Source organism: Aplysia californica, unplaced genomic scaffold (genome assembly GCF_000002075.1).
Source record: "Aplysia californica isolate F4 #8 unplaced genomic scaffold, AplCal3.0 scaffold00027, whole genome shotgun sequence".
Taxonomy (NCBI): Eukaryota; Metazoa; Mollusca; class Gastropoda; order Aplysiida; family Aplysiidae; genus Aplysia; species Aplysia californica.
Window position 1 is genome coordinate 146,211 of NW_004797297.1, and position 14,935 is coordinate 161,145.

General features: G+C 38.3%; 1 protein-coding gene across 1 annotated transcript; it reads left to right on the plus strand.

The window, feature by feature from the left end:
- Positions 1–192: 192 nt before the first annotated feature.
- Positions 193–13,180, plus strand: LOC101862994 (D-aspartate oxidase). Its single transcript, XM_005091186.3, has 10 exons — positions 193–592; positions 2,570–2,808; positions 4,305–4,416; positions 5,172–5,251; positions 6,121–6,186; positions 8,577–8,631; positions 9,271–9,434; positions 10,148–10,265; positions 10,990–11,088; positions 12,913–13,180. Exons 2-10 carry the CDS (start codon positions 2,621–2,623, stop codon positions 13,021–13,023), a joined length of 993 nt encoding a protein of 330 aa, XP_005091243.1. The 5' UTR covers positions 193–592; positions 2,570–2,620; the 3' UTR covers positions 13,024–13,180.
- The last annotated feature ends 1,755 nt before the right edge of the window (positions 13,181–14,935 follow it).

Sequence of the window (14,935 nt, forward strand, 5' to 3'; positions counted from 1 at the left end):
GGGGGGGTAGGCTACACACAAATATAGCATAGAGAAAATAGACAGAGACAAGTAGGTCTACATATTGTGTGCTCTATTTATCGATTAAGATTTAATGATCGTATAATTGCACGGCAATCTGACTGCGCCGATCGGTAAATTGCACGGAACCATATTATAGAGTTACCCCTCCTTGAGTTACCCCCACAGAATTCTACACTGAAGTGTAGAATTCTGTGGTTACCCCCTTTTTCGTGTCGCGTGAAAGCGCCAAACATAATAAATTATTAAGTTATTATTATGTAGGCCTAGATCTAGATGTATGCCTAACGAGGGAGGGAGACTTAACAGCGACTTTCAATGTTTCGGTTCACTGAAGTGCGACATTTATCTCTAGATTCCCGAGGCGAAACCTTAGGAGGCCTACCAACCCGAGTTTAATCTGAAACAATTTTCTTAGAAACCGACACCTGGCCTGAATGAGTCTTGAACTATTTGATCTTTGAACTTTGAACCTATGGTTCATGACTGTTGACCGATGGCCGAGAATGACCGATGACCCTGCACTGTGTTCTCAGTTCTCGCTTACTCGCTTCGCTTACAGTAGTAACAGGTAAATTCGGTGTCTAAAATCTAAACAATAGGCTTTCACGACTGATCTTTTTTTTGTTTTACCATCAAACCATTGTATTGTTAATTGTTGTTGTTGTCGATCCAGCAACAGTTTGGCCCTCACCCTTTTCTGTCCATCAATCAATACCATGGCCCGCATGATGTAGAGATCTAGACTAGAGTCTAGATCTAGATCTAGATTCTATTATTCTAGTTGTAGATCTAGATTCTATTATTCTAGTTGTTGTAGGCTAGTAGTTGTAGAGTCTATTAGATCTAGATATCTAGAGTTACTAAAAGCATATTAAGTAGTAATAGCAGTAGCGACGATAAGTGCAGCAGTGACAGTGTTTATGATGAATAATAATGCCAATTAATTACATCTACATCTACATCTAGAAATCTAGATCTAGATCTAGATCTAGATCTAGATCTAGATTAGATCTATATCTCTAGAATCTAGACTACTGTAGTAAGTCTCAGAGGAAGAGCTGCTGCCGCTGTCATTTTCACAATTTTCAGAGCTGTGCAGTGGAACAGGTGATGGTCCTGGTCCTAGTCTCATACACTGTTACACAACGGAAACATTGGGCATTGGGAGAAGCTCAGGCGTTATTATGTTCAAGTGGAGCGAACTGTTCTGTTTGTAGGTGGAAGACCGTGGTCTGTTTGTCTCTGAAGGTGGTTGATATAGATCTAGATCTAGTCATTTTTCGTTTTATTGTGGTCATTGTTTTGTTTGAAAACTGACCTGCCTGTCTTTTCTCCAAGGCCAAGGCCCATTATAATGGTCATCCGATCTTCAGTTGATCTTTGTTGTATAATGCTTTTAATTTAATTTGCAGTTATAATGTTATATGTTATGTTAGCCAATATGAAGTTGGAACATTTGCTTGGGTTGTTTCTGTCTCAATCCCTTTTTGGTCACGATCATGTCTGCTCTGTCGTCTCCAGGAAAGTACGGCCTCCCCATCAGAGTTTTGCATTAGGCTTGTATTCCATGTATATATATATATCTGGCTTTGGTACTGTGCCTTTGAATGCTGAGCAATCTGTATGAACGTGTGTCCAGTAATGTAAATAACTTTTGATTGTTTGATGTGATGCATGCATCAGCGTCACTGGATCTGAAGATTTTGTGCTATTGTCTCTGAGACGTTGCATGGCATTCCATATTATCCTCGTGACAAACATCAAATTATAATGGTAAAATACGGAGAGGGGGAGGGGTGTGCTTCCTTAAACCTCCAGTATTTAGAAATCATGTCACTTACTTGGTCTTTTGTTTTCCGACAATGAATCCATGGCGCTGTCGCTATACATCAACAATTTTCCTTATACTTAAAGCACAAAAATGCATGATATGATGCTGTTTTGGAACAAGAACTGCACACTCACTCCCATTTCCTGATACACTACTTTCTAGAAATGAGGGGGTCACACACACACACCCCCCCCCCCCTTGCTCACTCCCATACCCTGAACCCTCCAGGTACACCACCCCGCCTGAAACCTGACGGCCTACTATTTTCACTTTCTTTCAATACATAACTTTTGTCTTTGGCGTATTGGTCAGACTTTCTTAGATTTGCTCATTGAAGAGATGTGAATGTGATTCCTGCATGAGGAAGCTATTTTATTGAGTAGAGCTATCTCCCTCAGTCTTCTGAATATTGTTTCTTCTCTGTCTGGATTGACCCTGGCAGACAGGGTTGATGCAGTCTACTTCCTAAATTGATCTCAGTTGTAAAATGGATGGGGATGTTTGTCAGTTACAATTGTCTCTTTGCTGTCAAATAAAGATTCTCCAGCATTTTTTCTTCGGATGAATGTCAAACAACTTTTCAGAATTCATAACTGCTGCTGACTGAATTATTGTTTGTAATATAATATATTATATATATATATATATTCCATGTAGTTTTGTTTTGTATACTGGATTTTCCATTATAATCCTGCTTTGCTTGGATTGTTTCAGTCCTTTGAGAGTTACATTGTTATAAGCATCGTTCCCATCCTGTAAAGCACAATGGGAGTAGAGGTTGTAGTGGTCGGAGCTGGCATAATAGGTCTGTCAACTGCAGTGGCCATCCAGCAACGGACCCCATCAGTGAGAGTGACGATTGTTGCAGACAAGTTTGGTCGAGATACAACGAGCATTGGAGCCGGTGGCATCTTTGCGCCCACAGCAGTCGGGATTGATGAGAAAACTTCCCAGTGAGTGATAAATGAAACATGCAAATGTATGGTTGATGGTTACCGGTGTGTTTTTATTTCGCTTTTTTGTTTTGTTTGAGATAAGTTTGATACTGGTTATATTAATAATTAACAACTGAATTTCTGAGAATATTTTAAGTCAAAAGAAGATAAGTGAAGCAGTAATAGAGGTAGCCTGTATGATTTTTACTTTCTAGGAACTACTTTCATCTTTAGAAAGCCCCCTATTGAATATTTCCCTCAAAAGACTCTTGTAAGCTCCGACAGCTTTCCTCCAAATAGCATCATTAAAAATTGTTTGCCAACTCTCTGTTTCCATTTTTCCTTCTTTTGACTCTAAATTTGATGACCTTGTGGTGGTCTGAGTCTGATAGAAGTAAAGATTTGGTGCAGGTCCATTTGATGGTAAACCAAGATAAATGATAATACTGTCTACCATAAGTCCAGCCTGACTGACCACAGTCTGACAGTCTACCATGAAAATGAATGCATTATGCTGTACTGTCTGCAAATGATAATTTTATACTATCACTCTCATACCCCCCCCCCCCCCCTAGCAGTACGTGCTACTGACTGAAGTGTCTTTAGGCCAGTCCTAAAGGGGGTATATTAACATGTTCTTATGCACTGTTGAATTGTAAATGGGCTGATTTATCAATGTCATGCTCATACTGTGCTGGAACAACATAGGGGGAACTGCTGCTTTTTCTTTCCTCATCCTTACTATCGTCATTTTCCCTCTATTTTTTTTGTATGTTTGTCATTTTCTTGTGGACTGCTATTTCCGGGGTACCTAGATAGTCGAAGCTGTTTAGGCTAGAGAGATGAGCAGAGTAAGCCTATTCCCTGTTTAGACTTTTCTGTTGACATCCACCCCTTGGCGCTCTTATGACCTTATGCAGTTGCGAGGGCTATAAAACCTTACTAAAACTAAATTTAACTCCCATACCTAATGATTTACTTTCAAGAAATAGATATAGCATTTCTTAATGGGAAATTTATGTCATTTTCCTGTTACAACATTTTTGTTGTTCTAAGAGTAAGTTAGAATCTTCAAAGGAAGGAACTATAAGTTATAAGATCATGTCCCATTATTTGTATTATGTTGATTGTGTTAGCATTGAGTTGTTCTGAATGAAATTTAGTAAGTCTGCTTTTTTGCAACAAGTTTAGATCTAATCTGAATGTATGCGTTACCATTTTCAGCACCAAAAAAAAAAAGAAATGTTTAAAAGCACATATTTGTATCACCAACCAAAACTTTAAGTAAAGAAGAGTAGACATTGCGACCTGTAACAATTAAGTTTATTAAGAGGGAAAGTTAGTATACTGATTTTAGTTTTCAATCAAGAAGCTGTTGAACTTTTGCCCTTTGGCAATAGCTTTATAAGATCTTCTAATAAACGGAGGTAGAAATCAGTTTTCTGTTATTTTTCTCATTTGTTCTTATATATATAATACTTTCCTTTCTTTACATCTCTTTCGTTCTTATAAAGCTTGTGGGCCAGTGAAGGAGCAAAGCATTTCTTTGACTTGGGATTCTCTGCTGAAAGCGGGACCAGTGGAGTCAATCTGATCACTGGGTTTGAGCTCATGAATACAGACAAGGTAGGCCTGTGTAAGCTATATAATAATATGGAAAATGAAGTTTTGAGACCTGATGTACCTTTTCTTTCTTCATATAAAAGCTTTGAGCTTCTTTTTGCTATTCCCTTGGCTTTCAACTGTAAAGCTTATTCGTTCCATCAGATTTAGATTACTTCCATAATTTAACCTAGCAATATCTTGCTAATAATGAAATGTAATGATAATAACAGTGGATGTTGGAGAATGCCACTAGTATTTGTAGATCTTACATGTCGTTTTTATTCGTCTTCTGTTTCAGTCTGTCTTCCTTTAATTTTTATATTAAAAAAGTTGTTGTTATTATGTCGATATATTCTTCTATTACACTCAGTCAAATCTCAAGAGTTATGATAGTCTTACAAAAAGCATTATTGCAACTGATATTTGCCACAACGGTTTTTTCTTCTTTTTTTTGTCATGAAAATAGTTGATGCTGTTTTTGATTTTTTAATCAAGTGTAGTGGTACAAATTCTTCTAAGTGGAATTCAACTGTTAACTTGATTGACCAAGGCTAAAAGAGGGCTAGTGACTGTTACATGCTGAATGCTCACCTTTCGAAAAGACTTTGTGTTTACATGGTTGTTAAAATTTAAACATTAACAAAGCAAAAAAGAAAAAAATGGGAGATAGAAAATCAACCTACAATGTCAGCCTTTTCCTTTTCGTTTACCCCAGCTTGTTGAGTCACCACTTGGCCCTGTACTTGATCAGTTGTTCCACTTATTTGATATTTCAGAAAAAGCCATGGTTCCAGTACATGCCATTTGTGGCCAAAATGACCCCAGAGCTTCTCCAGCGCTTTGCACCATATTACAAGTAGGTTTTGGTGTGTGGTGCTAAAGGCTAGTGCTGGTGGAAATCAATAAATGGAAGCTGCTGCTAAGTCATAATTTTTTAATCTGGTAAATAAAAATACAAACTTCTGTGGAAGTATTTATATCATGTCATTATTAATCTTGGTAACATATCAATCCATCATCTTTATGTGTGTGTTAGAGGGAAAAGGGTCTCTGTAGTATATAATTACAGGTCAGATTATATTACATTTTTCGTCCAAAAATCTCTACTTGTTGTTATGCTTTTAGTAGATGCCTGTTTTTGCAGGTTCAGGAAAACTTTATATATATTTTTTTTCTTCTTTAATTAAGTGCAGTCTTGCTTAATGTCACTCAAACATATTGTACTTTTCTTTTCCTGTATCCGTGTCATTACTATTCATTGTTTTAAGTCCTCATGTGTGCTGTCAATGTGGAAGTTCATAATTTTGCTATGTGTTAAGATCAAAATTTCCCATTGGGCATATTGATTATATGCTTCAGGCATATGTTGACTCTGTTGGTCTCTTGCCGATGATATAAGTTCGAATCACAAGCAGGGTGTTCCTGAACTTTGGGAGCTTTTATAACTTTCCATGAATTTGATTCGGGCCTACTGTACTGAAAATGGATGATACATCAAAGGTCACACCTCTTGAAAAAATTTTCAGTGTTGAAAAGGATGTTGAATCCAGACCTTACTGTATTATATTTAATTCATCAAGTGCTTGTTTGTGTTTGTGAGCTGATCAAAGGTACCGGGATTGATGCACCTTGTTGATTTGTCAAAGTTCATATTGCAATCTTTTCTCAGAGTACTGAGTCAGAGGCCACTATGACTTATCACTTTGAAATTCTTTTTCTTTCCAGATATGGGTTTGTCTATACTACAGTGATTGTAGAAGGACCAAAATACCTGCCTTGGCTCATGAAAAGGTACATTCAAATTTCAACTTAGTCTCCAGATTTTAGTGATCTATATTTTTTAATACAGAACAGTCACAAAATCTAATGAGGCCCTTTAGAATAGGAGGGTAATATTAAAATTTGGTTAAAGGAAAGTAGACATTGATGTACAAGTATGAAGACGTAGTAGTCGAAATTGTACAACATTTAATGTCTGTAAAATAAAAATTGTTGAATTTTCAGAGCATTGGAACTTTTTGGAACAGACCTGGTACAACAACATACACAGTATTACATCAACTATTTTATTCATAACTGAACAAACACAGAAAGATGAGGTCTAGAAAGACATTTATTGGAGAAGGCAGCCGATAAACCCCTCAATTTCTGTAGTGTCTTTCTCCACTCTCACCCAGAACATTTACTCCTTCCTTGTTGATGCACATGACAATTCTGTCCGTCATCTTGACAGTAATGAAATGCTTGTAAGTGGCACCTACTGTCAGAAAATTTCTGGGGTTGGTCGCCTGCCTGGTCAATTGCTTGAATATGTTGCATGATGGTATGCCCATTAGTTTTGGAGCAACCCTGCACCACGGCGTCCATATCTCCACAAAATTGCGTCTGCAGACAACCCAGATCCGTCCTGTCGAGCCTGCAAGGAGGAGGACGAAACTATGGACCATGTGTTCCTGCAAACTATCGTGCCAGAACCCGTCTGCTTGGACATTTCAGTAACCCACTTTCGGCCCTTTTTAAGGACCCCCGGGCAAGTGTTGAGTTCCTGAGTGCTGTCGGCATCGCTGACCGTTTATGACGCCACAGCGCCAGAAGAAAGAGAGAGAGAGAGATCCTTGCCTTCATAATGCAGACGTATTTTATTTTTCATATCTGACAATGCTGCTTCCTCAACTGCATGTGGCATTTATAGTTTCTAAGTCTCATTCAAACGTCCTCATATCCAGAGGTTGTAGTTGTAGCCTTTCCAGCTGATTGTGACCTTCATTGCTTTCAGCGTCCTCTTCTCCACTAACTTAATAACATCCATGTCAGTCTCTTTTCTCCAGTTTCCTATAACAGCCTTCTGCAATTCACTAGCCAAATCACTCTCCTATCCATTATATCCATCATCATCATCACTCCATTCTGGTGCATATGATTCCTTTACACCCACTACTCGATATTGATCCAAGATATTTTCTCACTGGGTTGAAAAAGAAATGGTTTAGTATTCTCTCTATCACTGTACCTTCTCTCTCTGTCTCTCTTTCTTTCTGTCTCTCTCTTTTGAACTTTAGCGCAAGCTAAGTTCGAACCCAGGCAATCCATATATGAAAGGATTCCCGGACGAAAGCCACACAATGTATATATATATATATATATATATATAATATATATACATTTATATACAGTCAAACCTGCTATGACGGCCACCTGTACAGACCGCCACTTTCCATTCCCCCCTTGTGGTTTCCCTGTATACTTTATCTGTGTATAACGGTCACCTGTCCAACGCAGCAGCTGCCACCTTATTTTATCAACCCAGAGCCAAATTTACCTGTCTCGGGCGGCCAGGCATGGTCTCTATAATCGGCCAATGCTCTGTCATAAATTCTAAATGGGCCTCTGACGCTGTGGACAGGCCATCATAATCCATTCACCTGTCATTATTGTTAGTCCCTCCAATGAATGTTTACCCAAATTGACCAATGGGTAACAATAAGTTTTCAACTGATGGTGAGGGAAGCGTGTGTCCGTCTTTAACTATAAACCCCACCCACAACTCATACAAATTATATGTGAAGTGACTGGTCCCTGTTTCATTTACCTAATCTGTAACAAAGTAACAATGGATGTTAACGCGAATTTGCGACAGAAGCGTTGCTCGTTCTCCGAGTGGTTGCGACCCAGTGTTTATTTTACCATGAAATTCGGTCTCATTGTCTTACATTCTTTATTTTATCCTTGCACAAAATCAGCAACCAAAAAGCTTACCAATAAAAACCAAACCAACAGAGCAACAACAGCAGAAAAATCTCTTCTTACACTCCTCCCCCCCCCCCCCCCCCCCCCCGTCACTCAAAAGAAAACAGAAAACCCTTTTTTGAGTTCACCGTATGGCAGTCGTAAGCCTGAATCAGCCCCGGTTTGGACTTCAGAAGAGAATGGTTTACTTTCTTCATTTTGATCAGTCCTGCCTAAGACAGCCACCTGTGTTATACGGCCACTTTTCTCTATGACAATGTGTGGGCTCTTTTGGAACTTGGATAATCTGGTGCGTTGCTCATGGACACATCCTAATGATCATCAATTTGTAACTCATCTCAAACACTTTTTTTTCACAAATGTTCCGATATTTTCTTTTTGCTGTTATGTACATAAAGAATAAAACCCTTTTCTAAATTCTGTTTAATTCTCAGATTCAAGGAAAATGGTGGTAAAGTTGTGGAGCAAAAGATCAGCTCTTTTGAAGAGGTGAAACATTTGTTTGTAGTAAGTTAAGTTAAATTAGTCTTGAACTCAGGCTTTATTTATGACCTAGAAGATTTATTTCCTTTGCAGGTTGCGATCAGACATTCGTTTATTAAGTGCACAGATAAAATTAATTGTTTATTATTGTGGGGCGCCTCCAAAAAAAAAGGGGAGAAAAAGTACCCCCCTTTTTTTGGGGTATTTATTTTATTGGGGGGGGGGGGGGGATTCTTTTTTTTTTTTTTTTTTTTTTGGGGGGGGGGGGGGGGGGGTGATTTTTAAGACTGCTTTTCTTAGAACCACAAATTGTATGGAACGGTGTGGCTTGAAGATCTCTTTTATCTCAGTCAGGTCATTCTAGGAGGCTGGACCTCGTTTTGTAAAGTCCTTCTCTAATTGAATAAAAGTAAAACATTGAAAAAGCTTTGATACCCCTTTGTGCTTTTTTGAGTCTGAATCAAGGTTTTTTGCTCTGCACTATGCCAACTGAGCTTTCAGCAAACACCCAAACTAGAGACAGGCATTCTTGAAAAAGTTAATGTGTAATATTTTTTGTTTTCGGTGGTAAAGATTTTCTTAACAATAGTTAGGCCTATTTAATATAGTACATGTTGATGTAGCTCTTTTTTTTTTCTATTTCAGCTGAGTGGTGTCTATGATCTTGTTGTGAACTGCACTGGCTTGGGCAGCAGAGGGCTCGCATCTGACACAGATCTGCACCCTGTCAGAGGACAATTGATCCGTCTGACAGCTCCCTGGATTAAACATTTTGTGCATACGGATGATAGTAAATACATCATGCCTGCGTAGGTGGAGTTTTGTCTTTTCGAATTTCTCCATAGGACTAACTCATAGAGCAATGATAATGGGGAGAACAGGCATGTATCAAAGTGTAATCACGGCTATGCTCATTATATAATATATATTTTAATATATATAAAGGTTATTCTTTTTTTTTCATTATTGTATGCTCAAAATGGCAGAGGGTTTTTTTTTCTTATGGCCTAATATGCTGACTCTTCTCTTTCTCCTCTGACCTTTCCCAAAAGTGTAATAAGTGACTGGCAGCACGATTGAAGCAAATGACCCAACTGGGAACTGTTTAGGTATTTGGTGAGAGAATGGAACGAGTGTGCAAAGAATAATTAATTATAACTGAGTTGTGTGGCTTATCAGAATTTATCCATTCTTATCTCCTGGTACTGTATTCTGACTACATAGTGTGACTGCAAAAGGCGTTGCTTCTATTTTCTTTGCTTGGTTGTATTTGCAGTGTGCAGGTTGAAATATACTTCATAGGCCGTAAACAGTGATTATTGCAGTTGGTATTTTCCTCAACATGGCTGGTTCACGTCGCTATTGACATTCTTTAATTTTCAATTTTTGGATTGGAAAACAAAGAAAATGTTAATGTGAGATGAAAGGAAAAAGTCAGGAATTATATTTTGTTCCAGTGTTACCACTGCTTTCGGAGTAAACATGTTCATTTTAAGCAACCTCCACTGTATCCCCCCCACAGATCAGAGACTGTGGCTGTGGGAGGAGAGAAGCAACCAAACAGAACAGATATGGCCCCGCTGGCGTCTGACCACCATGCAGCCTGGAACAGTTTGAGGGACAGATTCCCTGCCCTTGAGGTATGTGACATTCTTTTTTGGGAATGCTTTATAAATAGGAGGAAAAATTATGTTTCACTTCTTTTTTAAAAATGTTTGTATGTATTGCTTCCAAGTTTGCTATCTTTGATTAGAAGTTGTACAAAACGACTCCCAGAAATGCCCTTCTTTTTCTGATACTTGTAGGCCTACTTAATAATGAATGTGAGGGTGACCTGAGTTATCACCAGGGAGCTTAATGTTCTGGCCCTCAGAATTTTCAATTTTTTTTATCACACTGTCCACGTGGTTTTATGCCCAAAAAAATTCTGAAATTATGCAAACTGAGCTGAAAAATGTGAAATTATGCTATTCTGTTAAGATTTTAACAAAGAATGATAAAGGAAAATAATCAGAAATTATTTTAAAAAATGATCTTTTGTTAAATTATGCGGGGTGCATAAAACCCCAGGGACAGCATTCTAATCTGTGGTATTATAAATTGCATTTGCTCAAGAAATATTTTGTCGAAAATAAAATTCTAGATTTTGAAAAAAAAACAAAAACCATAACGTAGGTATAATTGTTAAAAAAATGAAATTTTTTTTTTTCTCCCCTTGAAAATTTGGACTCCTGGGCTTAGATCTAGTATGGGACATTTGAATCAAACAGCTTACCGACGCAATGATGCTTGTTATGCAGCTATGAAATAGACGATTCAAATCTTACAAGATGCCTTTATTGATGTGATTTTCTTTTATTTCAGGGAAGCAAAGTGTTATATGACTGGGTAGGCCTTCGCCCTCAAAGATCAAAGGTCAGGCTGGAAAAGGAAATGTTAAATTTCAATGGCAAACGCTTGCAGGTATTCTTGTTGTTTGTGCCTACTCTATGGTAACAGTACCATGTATTTGTGTGATGTCTTTTCTCTTGCATTTTCTATCATGTACAGTGAATCTAGGATAAAATTAAGTCAGGCTTTTATGAAAACTGAGTGGGTGGTTGGCGGGTCCTCTGGTGTGGTTTTCTCTTTCTTTCCTAACATCTATCGTCCGTATCTCCCCTCCTTCTTTTTTATGTTTGTTACTCTCTTGTAACACTTCTAATCTTCTGGCGCTCATATGACCTTATGCAATTGCGAGCGCCGTAAAACCTCTACTAAAATTAAACTGAAAACTGACATTCAGTGAAAGGAGAAGGATCCCCTTTTTCCCCCTCATAATCAATAAAATAACATGGTAATCGAGTAAAAATTAATAGAACCAAACATGACTTCCGTTCAGAACAAACGTCTCTTTCGTTGTCAATAAAATAATACTCACGAAAGTCACACCTTTCTTATATTATAACAAACAATTAAATTCAATAAACTTGAAGGTCGCGCCTGACACCAGTACAGTCGAACCTGCTCTGATGGCCACCTCTATAAGACGGCCACCTGTACAAACGAACACTTTCCATTTCCCCCTTGCATTTTTTCGATATAATTTAAGCGTGTAAAATGGGCACCCATCCAACGCGGCCGCGGCCACCATATTTCAACACACAACCCCAATCATACAAAGCAATAACACCTGTCTTAGACGGCCACCTTAGTGACCCCATTACGCTTTGTCATAAATCAAGCATTGGCCCCTGGCGTTGTGGGTGAGCTGTCATAATCTAAAAACCTGTCAGTGTTAGGTATTCCCTCCAACTGATCATGTTGCATAGGCCCCTCCCACTGTTGAACAATAGGTAACCAAAATTCATTTTCAGCTGCTGGGGAGGGAAGCGTGTGATCCCAAATAACCCACAAGCCCTGCCTGCAACCCGTACACAAATCGTAAGTGAGATGAGGGATTACTGTTTACCCAGTCTGTAACAAAGTAACAATGGACGTCAGCATGAACTTGTGACAGAAGCGTCGCTTGTCTTCCGTGTGGTGGTGACCCGTGTGTTTGTTTTACCATAGCACTTGGTCCCCCTTGTCTGACACATTTCGTTTTATTGTCACCCGTGCACAAAAGCAGCAACAAAAGAAAAAAAAAAACCTAGCGAAAACAACAACAACAAAAATAACTACAACAACAACGCAACTACCTTCAGTTGGGACCTCAGAAAGGAAGGATTTGTTTTCTCAGAAAGGAATGGTTTGTTTTCTTCATCTTGATCAGTCCTGCCTGAGACGGCCACCTGTTTATACGGTCACTTTTTTCCTTGACAATGGGTGGCCGTCTTACACAGGTTCGACTATATTTATGTGAATTCCACTCTACTGTAGAAATGCAGTAAGGACCTGTGATGTTTACCTGAATCATGAGAGATCATGTATGTAGAAGTGTGTACTTATTCAAAATCTTATCTCTCGTCTCTTTCATATATAGAGTCTATCTTCAGACAGATGTTATATAGTATAATAGTATAAGGACTGGAGGTTTAAAAAACCCACCAAAATCAGGCAATTTGATTTTTTGGCAATTTAATTGTAGCCAAGAAAAGAGGAATATGAATTTCCACATTTCCAGTTCTGTCTGCTTCTTGAAAATGAAAAAAGAAATTAGGTGGGCAATATGATTGGGCGACAAAATAGACTGATCAAGAAGCATCAGAGGAACCTGTTAGTGTTATTGTATTATTATGCCTAGCTTACTCACTTTTCCTTACTGTAATTAAACTTAAACTGAATCTCTCAATTTCTTCCTCACAGGTTATCCATAACTATGGCCACGGAGCATTTGGCATCAGTCTGAGCTGGGGCACAGCAGTTCATGTGTCAAAACTTGTTGAGGATATAGTACGCCCTGTATCAAAACTGTGAAAGAACTTAATTGTTCTTTCCAAATTTTTTGTTTTTGTTTTCTGGAGTTGTCACCTCTGGCTCAGAGATTGACGTGCAATGACTCACCAGTACCTGTAGTCACAAGCTGCTGTTATCTGTCCCCGGGGGTTTATGCACCCAGCATAATTTAGCAAAATTTGTTCATTTTTTGCATAATTTCTGATTATTTTCCTGTATCATTCTTTATTAAAATTAACAGAATGGCATAATTTCACATTTTTGGGCTCAGTTTGCATAATTTCAGAATTTTTTGTGCATAAAACCACGGGGACAGTGTTATACACTCTGTCACACTTAGGCCAGTCCATGCCCTGATGTTATCTGTCCACATTGTTCTTTGTCCATCCTTGGCTCTTTCTTTCCAAACTGTTATGCTCATCATATTCATACAATCGTTGCAATGTCTTGTGGCCTAAATTATTATGGAATTTCAGTTTTTGTTTCTTAAAGGGATGGGGCTGATGGACAAATAACATAGGAATAGGCTGTCAAAGATTTCTAAAAACAACTAAAGGCAGATGGGTGTGTGGTTGCCACAGCTACCCAAAGTTGAACCTCAACCGCTTCGTGACTTAAATAATGAATGCCGTCATTTTCCCTTAAACATAGCCAAGATGCTGCTGTGGTGTACCGTTCCCCATGATGATGAAGGCCGTCCATCTAAGATTGTATTCTGCATGCTGTTTCTAGTTGACGCATTTCGTAAAACTAATCGCAGATTCACACTCAGCGATACCTTTTCCATACAAAGAAATCTTTTCCTTTTAGAGATAGTAGTATTTACAAGTGGGTGGTTGGTGGGTGCTCTGGTGTGGTTTGCTTCTTCCTTCCTATCAAACACCTATCATCTTTATCTCCCCTCCTTCTTTTTTGTGTTTGTTACTCTCTTGTAGCACCTCTAATCTTCGGCCCTTCTATGGCCGCATTGTGTTGCGAGTGCCTAAGACACTTACTACAACAAAGTATTTACATACCAGGTCTAATTATAGGTAACTGACCAATAAATCTAGCCTTACTTTTTGTCCCTGGGGATCCAAAACTGTGCCTGGTGAAGCACGAACTGACACTGTGTCACAAAGGGTTAAAGATAGGGGCGCCACTTGAAATTCACGATTTTGATTTAAACTATGGAATTCCTGTTGTTTACTGATTTGTAAAGTTTGTATACTTCTGTATCTAAAATAAGAAAAGGAAAATAGACAAACCTCTCAATCATATCATAAACGGCCTTTGAAAACATAATAAAGGTGATGCAGCTTTCGCCAAATTTTTACTAGCAGGATTTTCCTCATCATTTGACACATGATATATTGTCAAGGTTTTTTAACTGAAAACACCGAAAGCCGTCCATACTATTGGCGAAACATTACTCTCTCCTTTTTCTAAACAAACAACTTGTCTGTGTGACATCAATGCGAAATGAGCCTTTGCCAATAGCACCACGCATAATTTCGTATTATTTTCCTTTATCATTCTTTGTTAAAATTAACAGAATGGCATAATTTCACATTTTTGGGCTCAGCTTGCATAATTTCAGAATTTTTCTTGCATAAAACGACGAGGACAGCAATAGGTGGTGATTCCTTCATATATACCTTACAAAATCCTTTCCTTTTCCAATAAAAATGGTGCTACAGCTTTAAAATTTGTAAATGTTGTGCTTAATATGATGGTTCAGCTATGGGAGCAGAGAAATAGCAGTGGGGCCATCAGAAGAAATCTTACAAATATTTTTTGTTGTGAAATCGATGTTTTTTTAGAACAGTGAAATAATTGCTGAGAAACTCGTCCTTCTACACTTTTACTACTACAACTACATTATTTGTGGTGCTATATCAGGAATAATGATATCTGTAGCTGTTTTTTCTTTGTGAGCCTTCTAGATTTTCAT

Coding starts and splice junctions, on each gene's coding strand:
- LOC101862994 (XM_005091186.3), top strand. CDS start 2,621: ATGGGAGTAGAGGTTGTAGTGGTCGGAGCTGGCATAATAGGTCTGTCA. Junction 4,417..5,171: donor AGCTCATGAATACAGACAAG/GTAGGCCTGTGT, acceptor TTGATATTTCAG/AAAAAGCCATGGTTCCAGTA. Junction 9,435..10,147: donor AGTAAATACATCATGCCTGC/GTAGGTGGAGTT, acceptor TCCCCCCCACAG/ATCAGAGACTGTGGCTGTGG.